The sequence below is a fragment of the Syngnathus typhle genome, linkage group LG21 (assembly GCF_033458585.1).
Source record: "Syngnathus typhle isolate RoL2023-S1 ecotype Sweden linkage group LG21, RoL_Styp_1.0, whole genome shotgun sequence".
NCBI lineage: Eukaryota > Metazoa > Chordata > Actinopteri > Syngnathiformes > Syngnathidae > Syngnathus > Syngnathus typhle.
Window position 1 is genome coordinate 6,151,129 of NC_083758.1, and position 18,491 is coordinate 6,169,619.

The following is an 18,491-nucleotide window of genomic DNA, read 5'->3' on the forward strand; positions in this document are numbered from 1 at the left end:
GCATTCTAAAGCCTATAGAACATTGTGGCGAGGCAAAGCTCGGGCTGTGAGAGTAATACAAATGGGGGGGAGGCGAACTGTCTGGGAGAAGACAATGCTTTTCGCAGAGTCAATAATCTCGTTGAATCATTAAAGATGGGAGGGATTAGAGGAAGTAAAGGTAGATAAGGAACAAGCAACCTGGAGGCGCTCGGCGCCGTTGAAATAGTATCCAGACCAGGCAAGAATAGATCGATGTATAGTAAATAATAATTAAAAAAAAAAAAAGACATGTTGCACCATTTTTTTTTTTTTTAAAAACGAGCTCATTCACATTCAATAGAGTTTCTTCGGAGAAGGCTATTATAAAAATCTGGTGGCTATGAAATTAATGTACAATCATCCAAGTCGACGGCTCGGTCTTAGCGCTTTCATCAAAATAAGTTCCAATTCAGTGAGGTGTAAAGATTTTAAATTCGAGGGCAAAGGGAGCACTCGGAGAACTCTGTCCTCGAGATGCATTAGGCGGGCTGACAATTTTGGGTCGACACCCTTTTTTTTTTTTTTTCCCCATTAGTCAATCAGGCCTTGTGCTAGGCTATTTCGATGGCCTTGAATTTTCCAGTTGTCAGGCGACTTGTGCTTCATAGACGCTACGTCAAGCCCGGCCAGCCTTGAAAGCGCTGAGCCGGCGGTTTTCCCAGCTGCTCCTCAATGTCGCTTAAAACGGAGCAACAAGTGAGCATGTCGTTGGATAACCGAAAAAGAAAATACTAGACATTTCAGTTGGGTGGCAAAATAAAAATTTTAGGAGTAAGTGACAGATTGTGTCTTTTTTCCAGAACAGCTATCTCACAAGGTCATGCAAAGTATTATTATTACCTGGAAGCAATTCACTCCTATCTTGTGTGTCATTAAAGTGATGTAGATGTAGTCTGTTGCGATATTTGCACTTGGAAAGACAATTTATTCAAGGTCTGCGATATAAAAAAAAAATAAAAAAAAGGACAAAAGGGGGAACAACGTATGATGTATGTTTGTTGGGCTGACTCAGTCATCGCCACCCTAAGTATCCCAACAATTATGTCGACGAATGTCGTGAGAGCCGGAAGAGACAAAAGCGAACAAAATGGCTGACAAATTGGAAATGAGAGCGGGAGACGCTTTTAAAATCCATTTCAGCTTTGATAAGCAAAGCAGCTAAATTGCTTCACACTCCAGGTGGATAAACAGCAAATGTTCCGTGTGGTCTCTGACGCACTACTTGTAACACAATACTCATTGATAATTAAAATGAGACTCGTGTTCGTGGAGCTACTCTTCAATGAAGCCAATTATTATTTTTATTTGATGTTGAATGAATATGATCTATGCCTATGCGAAAAAAAAAAGAAAAAAAATCACGACAACAAACATGTTGTTCGCGGCTCATCAGCGCACGACGCCGCACACGCGGGGAACCGAGACGCGGCGTGATGCTTTGAAGCCCGGGGTCTCGGTTCACGCCCACAGAGGCCGGCAGAACAAACGGAGGAAGGTGGTTATTGAAAGAGTTGAAGGGGGGAAAAAAAAAAGCAAAGGAGAAAAGATTTCATGATGAAAGTGTGGAGCAATAAGTCGACATCGCTGACATGTGAAAATATTCGCCTTTAGGGATGCACGGATACAACAAATGTTTACATTTGATCCTAAACACGATACCAAATACCGATACTTGCCATTAATTCTCGCCATTTGGATGCAGATGCGCATTTATTGCAACTTCCCTTCCGTATTTAAAGATTGCAACGCAGCTGTTGTGCTCTATACCGACCGCAGTGCTAAGTGCAAAAATAAGCCCGACTAAAAGTCCTAACAAATGGGAGGGGGCTTCAAAATAGAGAGTCCAACCTCTTGCATGCAAGCCAGCACTTAACGTTGGGGCCCTAATGTGTCTCTTGCATGCGAGGTTCCCCACAGAGCATCCCGACTTCTATTTGGAATGGATTGAAAGTCGGAGAAAACAAACTGAAACAGATTAAGGCCACAAAATAAAATGAGAAAAAATGAACATCAGTGTCAAAAGCTAACTCTTATCATGAACGTTGAAACAGGTTCGCTGAACCCTTTGTGTAATTCGATTTTTGTTGTTGTTACTTCGAGAGGAGTCAATACGCTGTAGACTGAAATTAAAAATAGATTCGAATCTCTCAGCCGCTCGGGGAAGCCAATTTCAGACGAGCTATTTTCACGGGAGAAATTTCACTTGAAAATATGATAGAGAGAGAATTCCGAGTTGGCCCTGAAGCTGTTCAAAGAAATACTTGAGAGCCCCGGTGTAAGCTGCGGTGATGAAGCAGCAAATGAACCCTGAGTCCTCCCAGCTAGGAAAGGTGAAAGGTGCCAGGGGGAGCCACTTACAGCAGAGGGTGGTTAAAAAAAAAAAGAAAAAAAAAAAAGACAGCCGCCACCTTGGTAAGAAAAGCGAAAATGAAGTCGAGAGGGAGCTACTCACCGATGTACTCAAAGACGTAGACCACAAAAAAGGGCGTGACCAGGTCGTTGATGCCTTGCACGTAGCCGCTGGCCGGGTGGCGGATGGCCCAAATGAAAAGGATCCGCTCGAATATCTAAACGAAAAGCGGAGCGTCAACAATTGCCTGTTCATTGCCAACGGGGTAAAAAAAAAAACAAAAAAACATCAGTCTGTGTAAATTTGTGAGGCATGCAAGGGGGCACTTGTGAGCAATAAGAATAATATGAGGCATGCCAAGCTTGCAAAATGAAATGGAATTAAATAGGAAGAACATTGCTTTGCGCTGGGAGCCTGGCGGAGAAAACACTTTTGATTTATTAGCTACAACATTCGACCAACCCGGAAAAAAAAAAAAAAACTCAAGTAAACAACAGAGAAACTAAGCAGATTTTTTTTTTTTTTTACCGCAATACTTGTTCCAGTTCATATTTATTTATTTTTCCTCACCATCCCTATTTGAGTGGTCCCGCATTTGCTGTCAGTTCAGGTGAATTAGAGGCGAGCTGGCTGGCTAGGCTGGCTTTGTTTTGCTCGAGCGCAAATGGATTTCCACGGGGGAACACATACATCTAACCGGCACCTTTTCCCGCATCAGACCCATCACGTTTTTTTTTTTTTTTTTTTTTCTTAATATATAGGAGAGTATGTCATGTTGCTGTCACTTTCTAAATAACCTCATAGCTCATTGTGTTAGGGAGAACAGACACGGTGATATGGCTCTATTTCTTTTTTTTTTTTTTGCTCTTTTAAATAAGTCCAATCACAGTTAAAGCAGTCAGGGGTGATTGTAAGCTGTAGCTCTCCCCTTACCTGCCTCCACACGTTTATCAAAGCCCCATCCATCAAATGGGGAGGCGCTGGTGCCAGCAAAAAGGGGGGAAAGCGGGTAATGGCACTTTGCTTTTCATGCCGCCTCAAAAGCTGACATGCATATTTCACACACAGAGGAGCTTCGAGTGAAAAAGGCAGCAGCCGCTGCCCACGCAAGATGTGTTACGGGCAAATCAGCCCGTTTGGGGGGGGGGGGGGTTGTTGTAAAAGACACGTCGCGACAAGCGCCTTGAAATGGAAGCTAATGTTGGCTTTCGTTTGAACCCGAGTTTTATCCCTCAAAGCAGCTACATGGGGACTAGGGATGAATTTATTGAATTCAAATCTAGCCATTTGTCCGAATGGTGTGGGGCAAACGCTGCACGTTCTGAGCTCCTCTGAACTCTACGTTTAGCTATGTATTATCATTTTCCCTACATTGTTGACCGCTTAACGAAGACTAATCTCGTCTGGGTGGGAAATATTTGTACACAGGGAACCCATACCTGACTCTCAGTATCCTGTGAACTCGTCCTACTGTTTGAAAAGCAACCCAACGCCTAGGTAGCACTTATGAAATCCCGACAGAACCGCTTGGATATCCCGCCTGGAATGGAACAGACTGTCGACTGCCTAAATTTCAGCAGAGCCCCCGCGAGGGGAGGGGGGGTGGGGTCGGGGAGGTTTTTGTGCCGCAGAAAACAAACAACGGAATGAAATGAAGCAGAGGTGATTTTCAGGTGGCACTGCAGCGAGCATAACCATATAAAAGGGCCCTTTGGAGTCTGTTGCATATGCGGGAGGGAGGGAGGGAGTGAGGGTATTTCAAATCAGTGCTCGTGGCTTTCATTTTGAAAGCAAAAAAGGAGGGGGGGGGGGGGTTCTTGTATGATATGGATCATCATTTGATATTTTCCAGCCTTGACTTGTATGCTTGACAACGGAGGGGCAAAAGGTATTTGCGAGCGCTAATGCGCTACGACTTGGCTTTGTGTGCATGCAAAATAAATGGTGCAATACACCCGTGCATCTGCCTTAATGAGTGTTCGTGTGTGTGTTTAGAGATGTGAGCGCCGTCCTGGCTACCTCATTAGCCACAAGCCTTGTTTTTATTCCCCATGTGGCCGCAAGTTCTTAAATTAGTCCTTTGCGCGGGGGGAAGTTCTGATCAGGAGCAATATATAACCTTTAAAGACTAAACATTTTGGCTTCGCCTTGGTTTTAGGTACGATTATTGATCGATTTAACCCTGTCGCAGCCTACCCAAAAAAGTTTACGAGGTCTTTTTCACCAAAACGAAGAGAACAAACAAATAATGTTGGTGCTGATCTCACCTCTTGGACAGAAGCTTGTTGAAAGAGAGGAATAAGAGGATTAGTTCTCGGTATGTCAATGTGAATCTGCAGAGAGAGAGAGAGAAGGGAGAGAAGAGAAAAAAAAAAAAAAGGACAAACTGAAGCAACGGGCAGGTTAGCGCGGATCAAGCGGCGGACAGTAAGTGTGCGATTGAAGGCACACTAATTTCAGAGTGTGCCCCAGCGGTTGAGCGACATGGCAGGCGGACAGAATCGTCAGAAGGGAGGGGGGGAAAAAAACGGATGCAGGTCAGCGGCTGGAAGCGAGCCCACTGGGACGGTCCAGATTGTGCCTGATTTTTTTTTTCTTTTCTTTTCGAAGGATGTCGTGGCTTGTTACAGGCAACCGAGTCAGGATGGAGTACTCATGGTCCTGTCCAGCCTTACCTCTGTCACCTTTGGCTGTAGCACCAAAGACTCTGGACTCATCCTAGGAATATCTATTTGGATCTGACATGGAAAAAAACATTTTAGACACAAAACATGCACCCTTTAGCGCTACTCTTCAAAGTTCCCAGCTATTCAGATAAGCGATTCAGAGTAGGAAAAGAATAAACTAAAATTTAAAAAAAATAATAAAAAATAATCATTAAAATTAATTACTAATTAAAATAAACTCGTTAAACAGGCCTGGACAAAAATGATGGTAATCTTCAAGTGGTGTGACGAAAAAGGAGCAATTCCAACTGGCTGACGAAGCAAAAGGGTAACAAACTATAAAAAAAGAATCCGTCATGTGTTGTCAAATGAAGTGCCAGAAAGTTACACTCCTTCACAGGAAAAGACAAACCGGTGCTCAACAAGTTTGGCAAAGTCAAAGAGATGCTTCAAGTCCTCACCAAAACAAGCCGGCGAGAGACTTGGGCGAAATTGGATGAAATGCGACAAGGTGTTTCTCTATGGACAGCCCACTGTGATGTTTGTTATCGGTCCGAATTCAACCAGACAATAAACAAAGAGAAAGGAGTTGTTTTCAAGGCCAACGGGCAGTGCTTGTTTTTCTCAAATGAGTGCCTGAGTTGGATCACACAGCCTCACTTAGAAGGAGGCCAAACCGGGGGAGAAAAGCACTTTTGCTCAAATAACTGCTTTCGCTGATCCTGCTACACACACACACACACACACACACACACACACACACACACACACACACACACACACACACACACACACACACACACTCACTCACTCACTCACTCACTCAGACTTGCTCACCCACACAATTGTAACTCCTGTTTATCCCTTCGAGGAATTCTATGAATACAAGCGTACCTGTCTGTACGTGTCCTGATGGTGCTCGTCATTGCGGGAGTCGTAGTACTGCTGGATGAAACCAAAATATTCCTGTCTTTTCCTCTGAAGGACATTCTCTCTCCTTTCGGCGTTGGCAGGCAGGTAACCCTGAGGAAAGTCGCATCGTGTATATTTGGACAGATACGGTCACATCTTCTGCTCAAGTGCAAACTGCCTCTTGGGTATTTTTTTTTTTAAGCAGATGGGGTGTGTTCTTTATTAAATCGCTATTAATCTATAGAATTCTTTATTTATATTTTTATTTATTTATAATATTATATTTTTTATATGATATAATTATTTATATCTTTATTTTAAATATTTTTCACAAAATCACTAATTCGCCCGCTCGTAGCTTTCACATCAGATAAAAACAACTTCAAATATTTTTATTTATATTCCGACAGTGTCCAAATAATAATAAGAGGCGGTAGCAAGTTGGAGGCTACGCTAACAAACAACTCGAAGCGCACAAACACAAGCAGCACCCACTTGGGACTCATTAAATTCTTTTAACTCCTACAACTGCCATTCATTTATTTTTGGGGGTTCTCTCTTTCATATGTGTGCGTCAGTATAATAAAATAGTACGTCTTTTATGTTTTTATTTTAAAACTGAAGATGTGATCAACTACAACGCGACGCTACTTTTGGCTCTTGAGTCGCTGTCGCTTACGCGTATAACGAGACGGCAAACTCACGACCGTGCCGTGCCGCCCTTTGAGACTGTAAATAATTTATTTTCAATCTCTCCAACAGAAGAGCTCAAGCATAATCCCGTGTCCACATGAATAAACGACAAAGTACATTGCAGCGGTAACTAAATCAGACAAATTAGACGGGCGGGATATGGAGGCCATCTCACAGTTTATACCAGTACGTCGCACCAATTACGAGCTCCAAATTGACCGTTAAAATTATCTACGACTCTCTTAAAGCACTTTGACAGATGGAAGGACGTCTCCACCCCGCAAACGATGTCATTACGCAGCCTTCAGACACCGTAAGCTTGCTTTGAATTGTTGATATGACTATTAGCGTCATTATTTTTCCCCCCCGCTCCGAGACGCTAAAACAAACAAGGCGGACCCGGACCGCATATGTTCTGTCTACCTGTCACGCAAACGGGCCAGGTCCTAATTGGTTGGCTGCCAGACAAATGCAAGGGGAGTGAAGGGGGAAATCACGAAGGTTGGGGTCAGGGGTCACGGCGGGTCGCTCGCGTGTGCGTACGAGGTTAAAGGAAAGCTCAGCGGAGGTCGGCGACGGCGCGGCTGCTTTACGGCTCGATGGGACCGAGTGAAGTTTTAAGATGAAGCCGCCGCTTTTCAAATCATCAAATATTTCACACGGTAAAGTGCATTACTCGGAGAAATGGCGCGGCGCTTAAATTGAAGTGGCTAGATTGGAATTTAGTTGTGGTCGGCTAGCTTGAAAGGGGTGTAAATGCACGAATGGGTGTTATCCGCCCACATCAAAAGAGAAAATCTCGGGCTTTCGTTGTCCTCCTCGGAATGCATCTACGTGCTGAAGCTTCCGTCTCTCTAATGGATCTTCCACTTGAAAAGCAGAGAACTGTAAATACATGTTGGGGAATCCATTCGGGGACTTTCAAATGAAGCGGCTTCTTTTTAACGGAGCTTTTGCACCATCCAAATTATTTTCGACTCAGGGAGTGAAAACAAATGGTCCCGCTAAGGGACAGGGTAAAAGTTGAGCAAAAACTTTTGTGTGAATTTATTCTTGTCTCTTGACTGGAGGCCTCAATATTCATTTCTTGAAACTTTGTGCATTTTCAAACACACAGCATACAAGGAAAAGAAAACGACAAAGTAATGACAGATTATCAACTCATATTTCCTCATCAGTTCTCACTATTATTAAATTGCATAATTACGGAAAAACAGTCACGATAGTGACGATTATTTTTCAAAAGCGATGACCTGCTGTCAAATCCTCAAGCGGTCTACATTATTCTATTTTGGGTGTGATAAAGAACCTAATTATGTTCATTGAGCCATCTTCCCTTTCTTGTCTCAGTTCAGAATTCCGTCCTTTTCCTTTCCTAAATTATCAAACAGTATGAAGCCTATATTCGATTACAGCAGCAGAACAAACAAATGATTACAATATGTATCGTTATTTTTTAAATAACCTCCCTATTGTTTTAAACAGAACTACATCAGGACGCCATCTACTATCATTTTCCCTCTCTGCACCGATAATGTAGCATATTTAGACGATATTTACCGCTGGTTTTATTTGCCACCGGATGCTTTTCTGTCAAATTCATTATTTGGACACGTGCGGGAATATATCATCGACGTATGGAGACGATTTAATCGATCGGGTAGAGCCAATCCGATATGGTACAGTGGCTTGGGCAAACACGCCATTCTATATCTGATTTAGATTTGCATAGAAATACTTGGCGATTCAAATTCGATTTAAGACTGCTTGGTGTTTGAGTCCTGAATCAAGATAAAACTTGCTTGAGCTTTTTATACCGTGGGTAATTTGACCAACTGAATTCTATATATTAAGTGATTCATTCAGCAGGGGGGGGTTTCCGACAAATAAAATAAAAGTGTAACCGAACTAGCAGTTTAACGTCATTATCTGTAAAAATCTGTCCCGCTGCTTTACGATACATATCATATAATCTCGGCGTCTTATCACAGCTCAGACAGCTGGTTAGCTTTTTTTTCCTTTTTTTTTTTAACCCCCCCAATGCGTCACATTTTGCAGCCACACTCCATTAGCAAATGTACATATTGCCACGGGCCGCCATTCTTTCACAAAATAGAAAAGTCATTAAATCCATTTGCCTTTCACTTGGGGCTCGGACGCCGAGCGCTCTTTAAACAAATGGAATGAGATGGCGTTGTTTCTGAAATAATGGGAAGTTCAAGGCGACGTGTTTTGGATCGCCTGAGGAGGGGGGGGGGGCAACCTGTGGAGCCCCTCGCTTGCATAGTGAAATGAGGTGGAGCAACAATACGCTTGGCAATATTTCCCGTCGGCTACTTTTTTAATTTCCACGATGAATAATAACAATGTTGTGCTGCGTATCGCTCGTCGTAAACGTCGGGGCGCTGTGGTGGGATTGCCCGGCTCTCAAGGCGGGGGGGGGGGGGGGGGGGGGTGGAATTTGTTTCTCATCTTTGTCAGATACAAAAAAAAAAAGTGCCTAGTGCAAAAGAGAGGAGGGAGGGGGGTTAAATAAGATGGTGCATGCTAGTGAGCAGCGGAAGGGCACAAGGGACATCAGCGGAGTGAAGTTTTATTAGGTGTCTCTAGCAAGTTTATGGCATCCATCGAGGCCTGCGAGCCCGAGTGTGTGTGCACAGATTGAGAATAGATTTCCGCCTTGATCCCTCCTATCCATCTTGCCATCCGACGGCGGCGCAGACGGGACAGAAAAGGCAGTCAAGTGTTATGACACTCCGGAAGATATGAGTGCTTTGTGGACGCCGAGCTTTAATACCAGCTTTGGATTTAACCCTGTGATCATTCATACCCCGAGATCAAGGTCTCTATTGAAATCCTCACCAGGTGGGCTCGAAAACCCATATTTAGCTTGTTGGAACAGTGAAGATAAACATTTCAAATTCAAATCAACCTTCAAATAGTCACCGCCAAAAATGGTAGTCATCGCTTATGGGTGAAACAAAAAAAAAAAACGGTGTGAATTACTTTTGAGTTGAAAGATTGTGAGTGAATCGAATCACACTATCTTCCCATTTTAAAATATACCGTAATTTTTGGACTATAAGTCGTGTTTTTTTTTCATAGTTTGGGTGGGGGGGGCGACTTATACTCAGGAGCGACTTATATACATATATATGTTTTTTTTCACTTTTTTGGGCATTTTATGGCTGGTGCGATTTATACTCCGGTGCGATTTATAGTCCGAAAATTACGGTAATTTATAGTAGGGACAAGTTCGTTCATATTTTATAACGACGACATGTATTTCATCATACCAATTGTTGTAACTCATTATTTTCTGAAATAAATGGTCAATTTGATCATTTATAATAAATCCATATTTAATTGGAATTGAAGACTGGACGTGACCACAAACAACGACGTTATCTTGAGACATTGCACGTGGCTCGTTGCCTAAAGCGATTCCTGTACAGCATGTTACGAATGATCGTAAACAATCAATGTTTACTATCGATGCCTCTTTGGCGAAAGACCGTGTATACTGCAAACATGCGTCTCTTCTTTATAATCAAGTAATGCGACATAAAAAAAATAAAAAAAAGAAGCTTAGGGCCATTTTTCCCTAATGCACTGACTAATAATGACAAAGCTTTGGACCAAATGGAGAAGAACTTGCAGACGAAAAGGTCAAGTCATAATTCCATTGCCTGCTGTGTTGCTTGTGTCCCCGAGTCTACTTCCTACTTTCATTAACATTCATTTCTCCACAGGGAAGCCCTTGCGGTTGCCTTTAAGCAAGCACGCATATACTTCCATCCCAAAAACGCAAACGTGAGGACGCTTGCCATACAGTGGCAGGACGCCCTCAGTGGCCCCCACCCCCAGTCGACTAGTGTCACGCCATCTAGCTAGCGCCACGCAACACAGCCAGCCGCTCACACCTTTAATGGCATCTTTTCTGCGGCACATTAGCTATTGTGCGGTAATTAATGGGAGAGTCACGGTGCTCAAAAAGCCCGTCATCTCTCGGCAGACTCGCAGCCGTACGACACAACAATGGCTTAATGAGTAAACACACGGAGTGTCTCATGAATAAATTATTGGTTCCTCGCAATTAATTTTCCCTATTCAAGTTTTTTGTTTTTTTTAATAAATAAATAAAAAAAAGCAAACTCAAACTGTTCGCAGTCTTCATAAATCAAAAAAAAAAAAGGGAGTAAGGTCGGGAGAAAGATGATGACGGCAACTTTATGTGCCTGCCTGTGTGCGGGTGTGTGTGGTGATCATCTGTTATGTGTTTATTATTATTTGTACAAGTTTATTAGCGCAAGCGGCTGTGTGTGCACTTTTGTGTTTCTTCCAAGACTACAGCTAAACAAACGCACGTTTTGCTAATTAATCGAATTCAAATCGACATCGCGGTGGAGCAGAAAGCAATTTTCATATCGCAATGGCTGCAATTTCGGGCGACAAAAAAAAATCAACCGTCGTATCAATTTACGATTCATTGGTCTTTCTTTTTGCATAAATCTATAAGACCGAAACATGGATCCAAACTTACCGAAAGGAGCTTCCACGCGATTGGTCGGACTTGTCGCGGGATTCCAGACCAGCTGAGTTTCCGAAGCTCTTCTGCAGAACAGCAAAAAAAAGAAAAACAGCCTTGAGTCATTTTTGCAAAAATATGTTTATCAATACGGAGCAGTATCAAAATCATTAGTGGATCATTAAATTTAACTCTTATCTGTTTTGTTTTTTATAAAGATTTGGAAGACCCCCAAGACAAACCTTTCAAAAGCAAAAAAAAAAAAAAGGGGGTAGACAACTACCTAATAAATAAAGCAAATCGTCCCAAGACTTGCATTCAAAGCAGAGTCGAGGAATTGATAAGGAGAGTGAACGGTATTGATTAGCGCTGCCAAACGACTGCGCCCGGCCTGTTCTTCAAGGCAAAACGCAATGAAGTCCGAGACAGATAGCGGGATGGGAAACAGAAATCAGCTAAATAGCAAGAGGTTGGATCCATTGGCCAAATTGAGTGAAATGCATTAGAGCTTGCTTGCTCGCTGGAAGCGGCCATTTGTTTGCGCGACTTCCGTCTTAAAAAAATAATTCTCGCTTACCTTGCCTGATGAGATTTTAATTATGTAAAGAGTCACTCGTGATTTACTACCACTTCTGGCTTTTCTTTTAGATAACGGCCTCTTGTATTGTGCGGTCAATCATAAAGTTAAAGGAACAAGTTTTGGAAAGAAAAAAAAAAATCATACATGCATCAAGTTTGTCTGCCGTTTGAAATCGCAACCATGAGAGGAATTTGGTGGTGCGAGGCTAAAAATGCAGATCAGTGGCAGAATCGCTCATATTTTTTTTTTTTTTGAACGTGTCATTAGTTTGCCACCAATGACATGCGCCTTTATGTGGTAGGGGGACAGCCGCGGGAAAGTTATGTACCGTTTTCGCCCGAGCCGAAGTCATTAAGGGTGGAATCGTTATCCTACAAGCAGCTCTGCATTCATTATTCTTTTAAAAGCTAGTCAAGGGTGTCCCCTTCTCTTACCGTGCACTCTTTGAACCTTCATTTGCACTGTCAGACAAAGAAATGAGTCCATGAATCTTGTGGACTCGGGCTTAATTAAACTATGTTATATTTCTCGCACCTGGCATTAATCTCACCATAGGAGGAGGGCAGAGTCGGTTAATGGTACATCCTGATGGCACCGAGACTACGGCACTCTCGGATGATGGCAGGGGGGATTGCAAACAGAGCGGCAAAAAAAAAAAAAAGAAGAATATCCTATCTGACAAACGCTCTCCGGCGGGCTTTTGGATCAATGCTGAATCCAAATCACTCAGCCCAAACGGTGCGGTTCTAAACATTCATATGCTACATTAGAGGCAGAGCAGGCAGGACTCAGACTAGATCATTTGCAAGGCGCTATACACGTTGGGAAAATAATTTCTAAATACACGCGACGCGCCGGCACGCATCTGGCCGCCTGTTCTGGCGAAATTGAGAAGAGCGCAATTCAATTTCCCAGAAGGCCGAGACGTGCAGGACGCGCGGGGTGGAATTGCGCATGTCGTTTTATTAGCGCCGAGCTAACTCACCTCTCCCGACAACTCTGAGGGCGCCTCTTGTGCATTATGAATGAGACGGCCGTGCCCCGGCTACCGCTGGAATACATTTCATGTCATTTTTGAAAATTAATCTGTTGTCGTGGGTGAGGAAGTTTCTGCAACTGTCCCGGAGGCGGCGAGGCTAGCTGTCCTTGTCGGGTTTGATGAGCAAAGTTAACAATGCGTGGCGGCGGACGGAATTTGCCAAGTCTACCAGCCCTTTTTTTTTTTCTAATTCGTGTCGGAACGTGCAAATTCCACTAATTGCAATTTTCAAGGCATCTCTTTAAGCGGTCTCTATAGAAAGAAATAGAGGAGCAGCTCACGAAGCCAGAGGAAGACTTTACAGGCAATTTAGCCCGCAGACAATCATTCCCAAGTATAGCAAGTGGGGGGGAGACGTCAAGGCCGAATCTCCCCGGTGGGTCCGATAAAATGTCACGTTATTGTGGAATTAGCGTGATTAGTATGGTGGATGTTTATCTTGCCGGCCGACCCCAGAAGGTTGGTCAACTAATGCATACAAAAAGAAAAAAAAACACCTGGAACATTAGCATTACAAGGCCAAGGGTTGACCGCTATGCATTACGCCTGAGCGCACGCTTGTGCGACTGGTGCAAAAACACAACACGCGTCCGGTTAGAAGGCCGGACGTCAGCAAGGACGTAAGAAGAGCTGTCAGTCAGCGTCGGCTGAGCAGCGAGTTTGACGGGCGCGGGAGGTGAGGGGGTTGGCGGGCCGGAGCCATGCACTATTCAGGCATCATTCAGATGGAGCCAGATCACTGGGGCAAAGCAAGGTTTTGGCACAAACCTGTTAAAAAAAAAAAAAATCTAGGCTAGAAAGCCACATATCTTTGTACCAGTCACAGCTTCAAAAACTGTATTTTTTTTAAACAACTCACCATCTTGTATTATAGTAGAATTAAGAAGGGAAAAAAGAAGTGACTATTTTTTTTGTCCAGAAGCGGGTGCTGTAATTTAGTGACGGAAAACCAAAACAAGCTGAATTGACTTGAAATTTCGCAACCGAATTTCATTTGACGATGATGTGAGGGCGAATGTCGACCATTGTTGCCGTTTGAAACGATTGAGAGAGGTCAAAAAAACAATGCAAGTGACATCTCTACCATACGGTGTGTTAAAAGAAATTTAAGACCGCCGCCTATAAACCTTCAATGCAGCAACGTTCTTGGACCACCTAACTCATCTGGGAAGGACGACGCGCTTCCGCCAGGGAGCAGAAGGCTCGTAAACCCACACGAATTGTTAAAAAAAAAAAACTCACGCCTCCCTCCATCCATCCCGATTATACCCGCTCAGCCAACCCGATTGAGTGCGTGCGTTAGCCTCGCTTTTAGCTTCCGTTACGTTCACTTGGCAATGTAGTGACATGGTGCGCGGTAGCTGAAGAAGAGTAGAACGCGTAATGAATTATGCTCGGTGAACTCAGACGATAATGAACAAGCGGCGTGCTAACGTGAGCGCCCGCTCGCACAATTCACTCATCGAGTGACTGACAATGAAAAAGCCTCATCAAATGAAGAGAGAAAAAAAATCCACACTGAATCAGCGATGCGACAGATATGCTGATTGCGGCCACTGTGGATTAAACATGATCTCATAATTCGATATATGAAAACAAAAAGGATCAATTCATTCAAATGAAGCGCTTCCTCGGTTATATGTGCTATTTATTTGGATTATTAACATTCCAGGCACACGTAGCCTTGACGAGGAAAAAGGGCTGAATGATTTAGAAACAATCTAACTCCATTTTTTTCTTCTTGAATCAAAGTGCTGCGTCAAAATAGAACGCCGCGTTAGGGCTTCTGCACTTTTCCCGTGCCGGACCCCACTAAAAAGGCCACGGGCACACACAAAGCCCGTCGTCATCAGCACTGCATTAAACAGAGAGTTACGTCACCGTTTTGGCACGTGCTGACCACATCGTGGAGGAGAGAGAGAGAGGTCTTTTTGGCCTGTGGCTGCCGCAAAAGAAAAGCAAAAGCGCCGCAGCACCCCCAACAGAGCAAAGGATGAAGACAGAGGAAAAACATTTTTTTTTTAATTGACGCGTGGCACTTTGGCCAGCGGTTGCGCGTGGGGGGGCTGCCGAGAGGGCGGCGAAAACGACAAGACAAACGAGGAGAGGACGAGGGAAAAGTTCGGATGAGCTGCGAGCGGAGGGATGAGGAGGAGCGTCGCCATGGCAACAGCTGCATTCCTGCCACCAAGCGAGAGCTGCTCCGACTCTCATACGAGCAAAAATCACGTGGCGTAAACGCCGGCGATTTGAAGCCGGTCCAAGTTGTCCCCGGCCCACAGGCCGCCACCTCCCTCCGGTTTCCTGGCGCTTTCCACGGCTCGTATCACACGGCAGACAGGCTGGCCTCGGGACATGGGGGGGATAATGAGCCGCAACCCACCTGACATCAATCAGCCCCTTTCTGCACAGGTCATCGCCCTACGCGTGACCTTACATGCTAAGCAAGCAGACTGCCGTCGCCAACGGAGTTTTACAAAACATGAAATGGTCCGAGGGATGAAGAACACCGCAATGCTTAAGTGCGCTGACATTTTCGCGTGCGCCTCAGCCCGGGTGACACTGCTAACCAATTTGGAAGGACCGGCAGAACTCCTGCGCGACACGGCCGACTCGCTGATAGTGTTTCATTTGCGATGAATGAGGACAAAGAGCATTCTCGCAAAACAAAGGCAGGCGCCCGAGCTAATTAAAACACGTCGTTTCCGCTTCGAACTATTCCCGACACTTTGCATGTTGGGCGCAAGCGCGTGACTCATTAGTTGCTAAGCGCTAATTCCCCTCACGTGCTCCTTTCTTTCTCGAGTGCTCTCCAGGCGCCGCGCGGAAACCACTCGAGGCATGACGACGAAAGAGGCTTTGAGCGGAGATTTTGCGAGGAGTTCAACGAGTACGCCGTTCTCACAATGGGCCAATGGTTGCTTGGCAGATAGCAGCTGTTTGCGGAGCACAACCGAGACTTGGGCTCGTCTCTTACCGAGATCTGTATTGGGGCCAGCCAACAACTGCTTGAACTTATCCAGACGTGACGCTTCCCTTTCCGTCATGGCTGGAGTGCCTGATGTGTTCTGGTCGGCCATGCGCGCCACGAGCGGGATGACGGGCCGGTGTGGCAGAGAGCGCTGTCTGTACAGGGCTGTGTGCTCACCTGCTGCATCTGAAAGAGGAAAGAAAAAAAAAAAAAAGTGATTTTATATGTATATTGCATCATACGCATACACAGTACACAAGTCCGCTATGAATGAATAAAATGTCGCTTTTGTGAGGGGGTTGGCATTTCAAGCTGGCGGGTTCTTTTCAAAAGAATGACCCATTTTACATTAGAGGAGGAAAATGCGCCAAGGGCAAGATTACGTACTACATTGCAGCATGGCATCCAAATCTCCTTCATGAAAACGATGCATGTGACCATTTTTTCTTTTAACGTCGTTTCGCTCCAAGCGCGTCGCCTGGTGAAAATGATGATAATTACTGGCGGTTGCCCCCACCCCCCACCGCCACCAGAATGTGCGCGATTGTGTGTGAAGCCACCACGGCATCGGGTACAAACTTAAAACACAGCGTATTGTTTGCCCACCTGCTGGATGCACTCGCCATTTATTTATTTATTCAGGTTTACATTAAGCAGGTCTAAAATAACTTTTGTCACATATGCGCATATCGGTGCGATCCGACGGCGCGTGCCAGCTCGGGGCCGCGTCGTCTCCAAGGAGACGAGAAGGAGCGCCGGAGGGCAGCGGTCTGTTTATGTAATCATAACACGGCAGCCCGAATGTACATGTTATGATCTGTACCGTATTGATAATAACTTACATTTTACTCCGTTTGAATAAGTGCTGCAGAGTGCAATGAAGATGGCAAACCTTTGTTGACCCTCCGTGCCTTTATTCAGAAGCATATCGGTAAAACTTTACAAATTCTTTTTTTTTTTTTTAATCATCATTGAAATAAGTGAAATTAATCTGTGAATGTCATGACAAATTTTTACTGCGCAGCCACATCAACATCACATTTTGGTTTCTCAATATCATTGCACTTTTTAACAAGGTTTCCAGTATTTTTCACCCCCCCAGAACATTTTGGTTCAACTCTTAACTTTGAAAGCTCTGCTGTACGAATGCCTGCCGAGCGATAATTGCGCCCCCAAACAACAAGCTCCCCGCTTCCGAATCATTTGAACGCCATAAGCGCGAGCGCAGACAGACGGCTGCCGAGAACGCTCCAAACATCAGACGAGTTCAATTCTGGCCTGTCGTCAAGTTGCTCCGGCACTTCTCTCCGACGATGCGCTGCCAGAAATCATTAGTATCATCTAACGGCATGTTTGCTGCTCACCTCACAGGCGCAATCTTTTTTCTTCTCCCCCTTCAGCCCTATTTCACCCCCTTACAACTAAAGGTGATGATATAATAATGAGAATATGAAGATCACTCCAGTTGACAGCTTGGGTTGTAAAGACGCCAATCTAAGTAAGAGGATTATCTATGCACATTTTGGCTTGATGTTCCCCTTGCTAATCTGTGGCCTTGTGGCTTGCAAAACAAAGCATCACATAAGAGTGAAAAGAAAAAGGCGGGGGGAAAAAAGAGGCGCTAACCTTTCGGTGATCCAATGGGAGCTTCGCTGTGGGATTTTACCAGGCGACCTTCCGTGTCGAGGCTGCCCGGGAAAGCGAAGGAAATCTCCGGACTGGTCAAGTCTCCGTCCTCGTCTTCCTCATCCTCCTCATCGTCGTACGCCGTCTCCTCCTGTGGATCGTCGTCCCTCTGGGGGTCGTCCAGCTTTTGTCTCTCCTGTAACTTGCTGTGATTCGCAATCACCTACGCAGAGGATGGCCAAAGTTTGACGTGTCGCTCGCCGGGTGACCCGAGAATACCAGGGTTACCTTATTGGCGGTTTCCATGACGACCTCGATGTTGAGGTTCTGCGCGGCCATGGCCAGCAGCTCGTCGTCGTCATCACCGACATCCCAGGCGTCGCTTGTGATGCTCTCAAACTCCTGGAACGTAGTGGCCTTCTTTGGCTTGCCCGGCGTGGAAGGAGATGGTCTCTGGCCAGCTTTAATCAAACTGATAAAAGCATATCATGATGATGATTATTGGGGCACGTGATCGTCTCAACATGGAATCTATCAGATCTCAGAAACTCTTGTTGCACACTTAAATTTCATCTTAGGGGGGCCACTGTGCACCTAGTAAACAAAATAAACAAATAGTCTGGAACCCTGATTTCATTAGGTCATACGAAGCAGTTCAACTACAACTTGATTTTCTGGTAAGGCCACTTCCTCTTCCAAGACAGATGATACCAAAATACCAATGCACCACACCCACCCCCCTACACACACACACACACACACTTACATACAAACACACACACACTAGTTGCACTTACTTAGCGTGAAGAAGTGGGTCAAAAGGGGGATGCTGTGCGCCATACACATGCTGAATGCTGAGGAAAGTGACACAGAAAGACACGGAATGAACTGTCAGGGCGTCCATGCACATGCTGATCTCAGATCACGACTACAAAAGCCAGTGCAGCCATGTTATTGTCAAATCTGATCTGATGTGTGCTGTTGTGAAATGACAAGTCTGTGATTGCGGTAGCCGCTATTAGCATGGCATCTTCGGCCGGCTTGTAACGTGTGATTCCCGTAACGAGGCGAATGTGTCGAACACGCAAGCAGTGTGAAAGCCGCG

The 18,491-nt window shown here is 44.8% G+C and overlaps 1 protein-coding gene across 7 annotated transcripts in view; it reads right to left on the reverse strand.

Moving 5' to 3' along the window:
• tbc1d22a (TBC1 domain family, member 22a) overlaps positions 1-18,491 on the reverse strand; it is a 41,403-nt gene that overhangs the window by 22,564 nt on the left and 348 nt on the right. For 2 of the 7 annotated variants that reach the window (XM_061269206.1, XM_061269211.1), the window contains exons 2-10: positions 18,184-18,240; positions 17,675-17,858; positions 17,387-17,609; positions 15,767-15,946; positions 11,186-11,256; positions 5,932-6,060; positions 5,047-5,109; positions 4,639-4,704; positions 2,474-2,588 (exon numbers count right to left, since the gene is read on the reverse strand). In XM_061269206.1, the coding sequence (XP_061125190.1) occupies positions 2,474-2,588; positions 4,639-4,704; positions 5,047-5,109; positions 5,932-6,060; positions 11,186-11,256; positions 15,767-15,946; positions 17,387-17,609; positions 17,675-17,858; positions 18,184-18,240 (1,088 nt within the window). The remainder of the gene's footprint in view (positions 1-2,473; positions 2,589-4,638; positions 4,705-5,046; positions 5,110-5,931; positions 6,061-11,185; positions 11,257-15,766; positions 15,947-17,386; positions 17,610-17,674; positions 17,859-18,183; positions 18,241-18,491) is intronic. The other 5 variants (XM_061269207.1, XM_061269208.1, XM_061269209.1 and 2 more) reach the window with 5 other exon arrangements.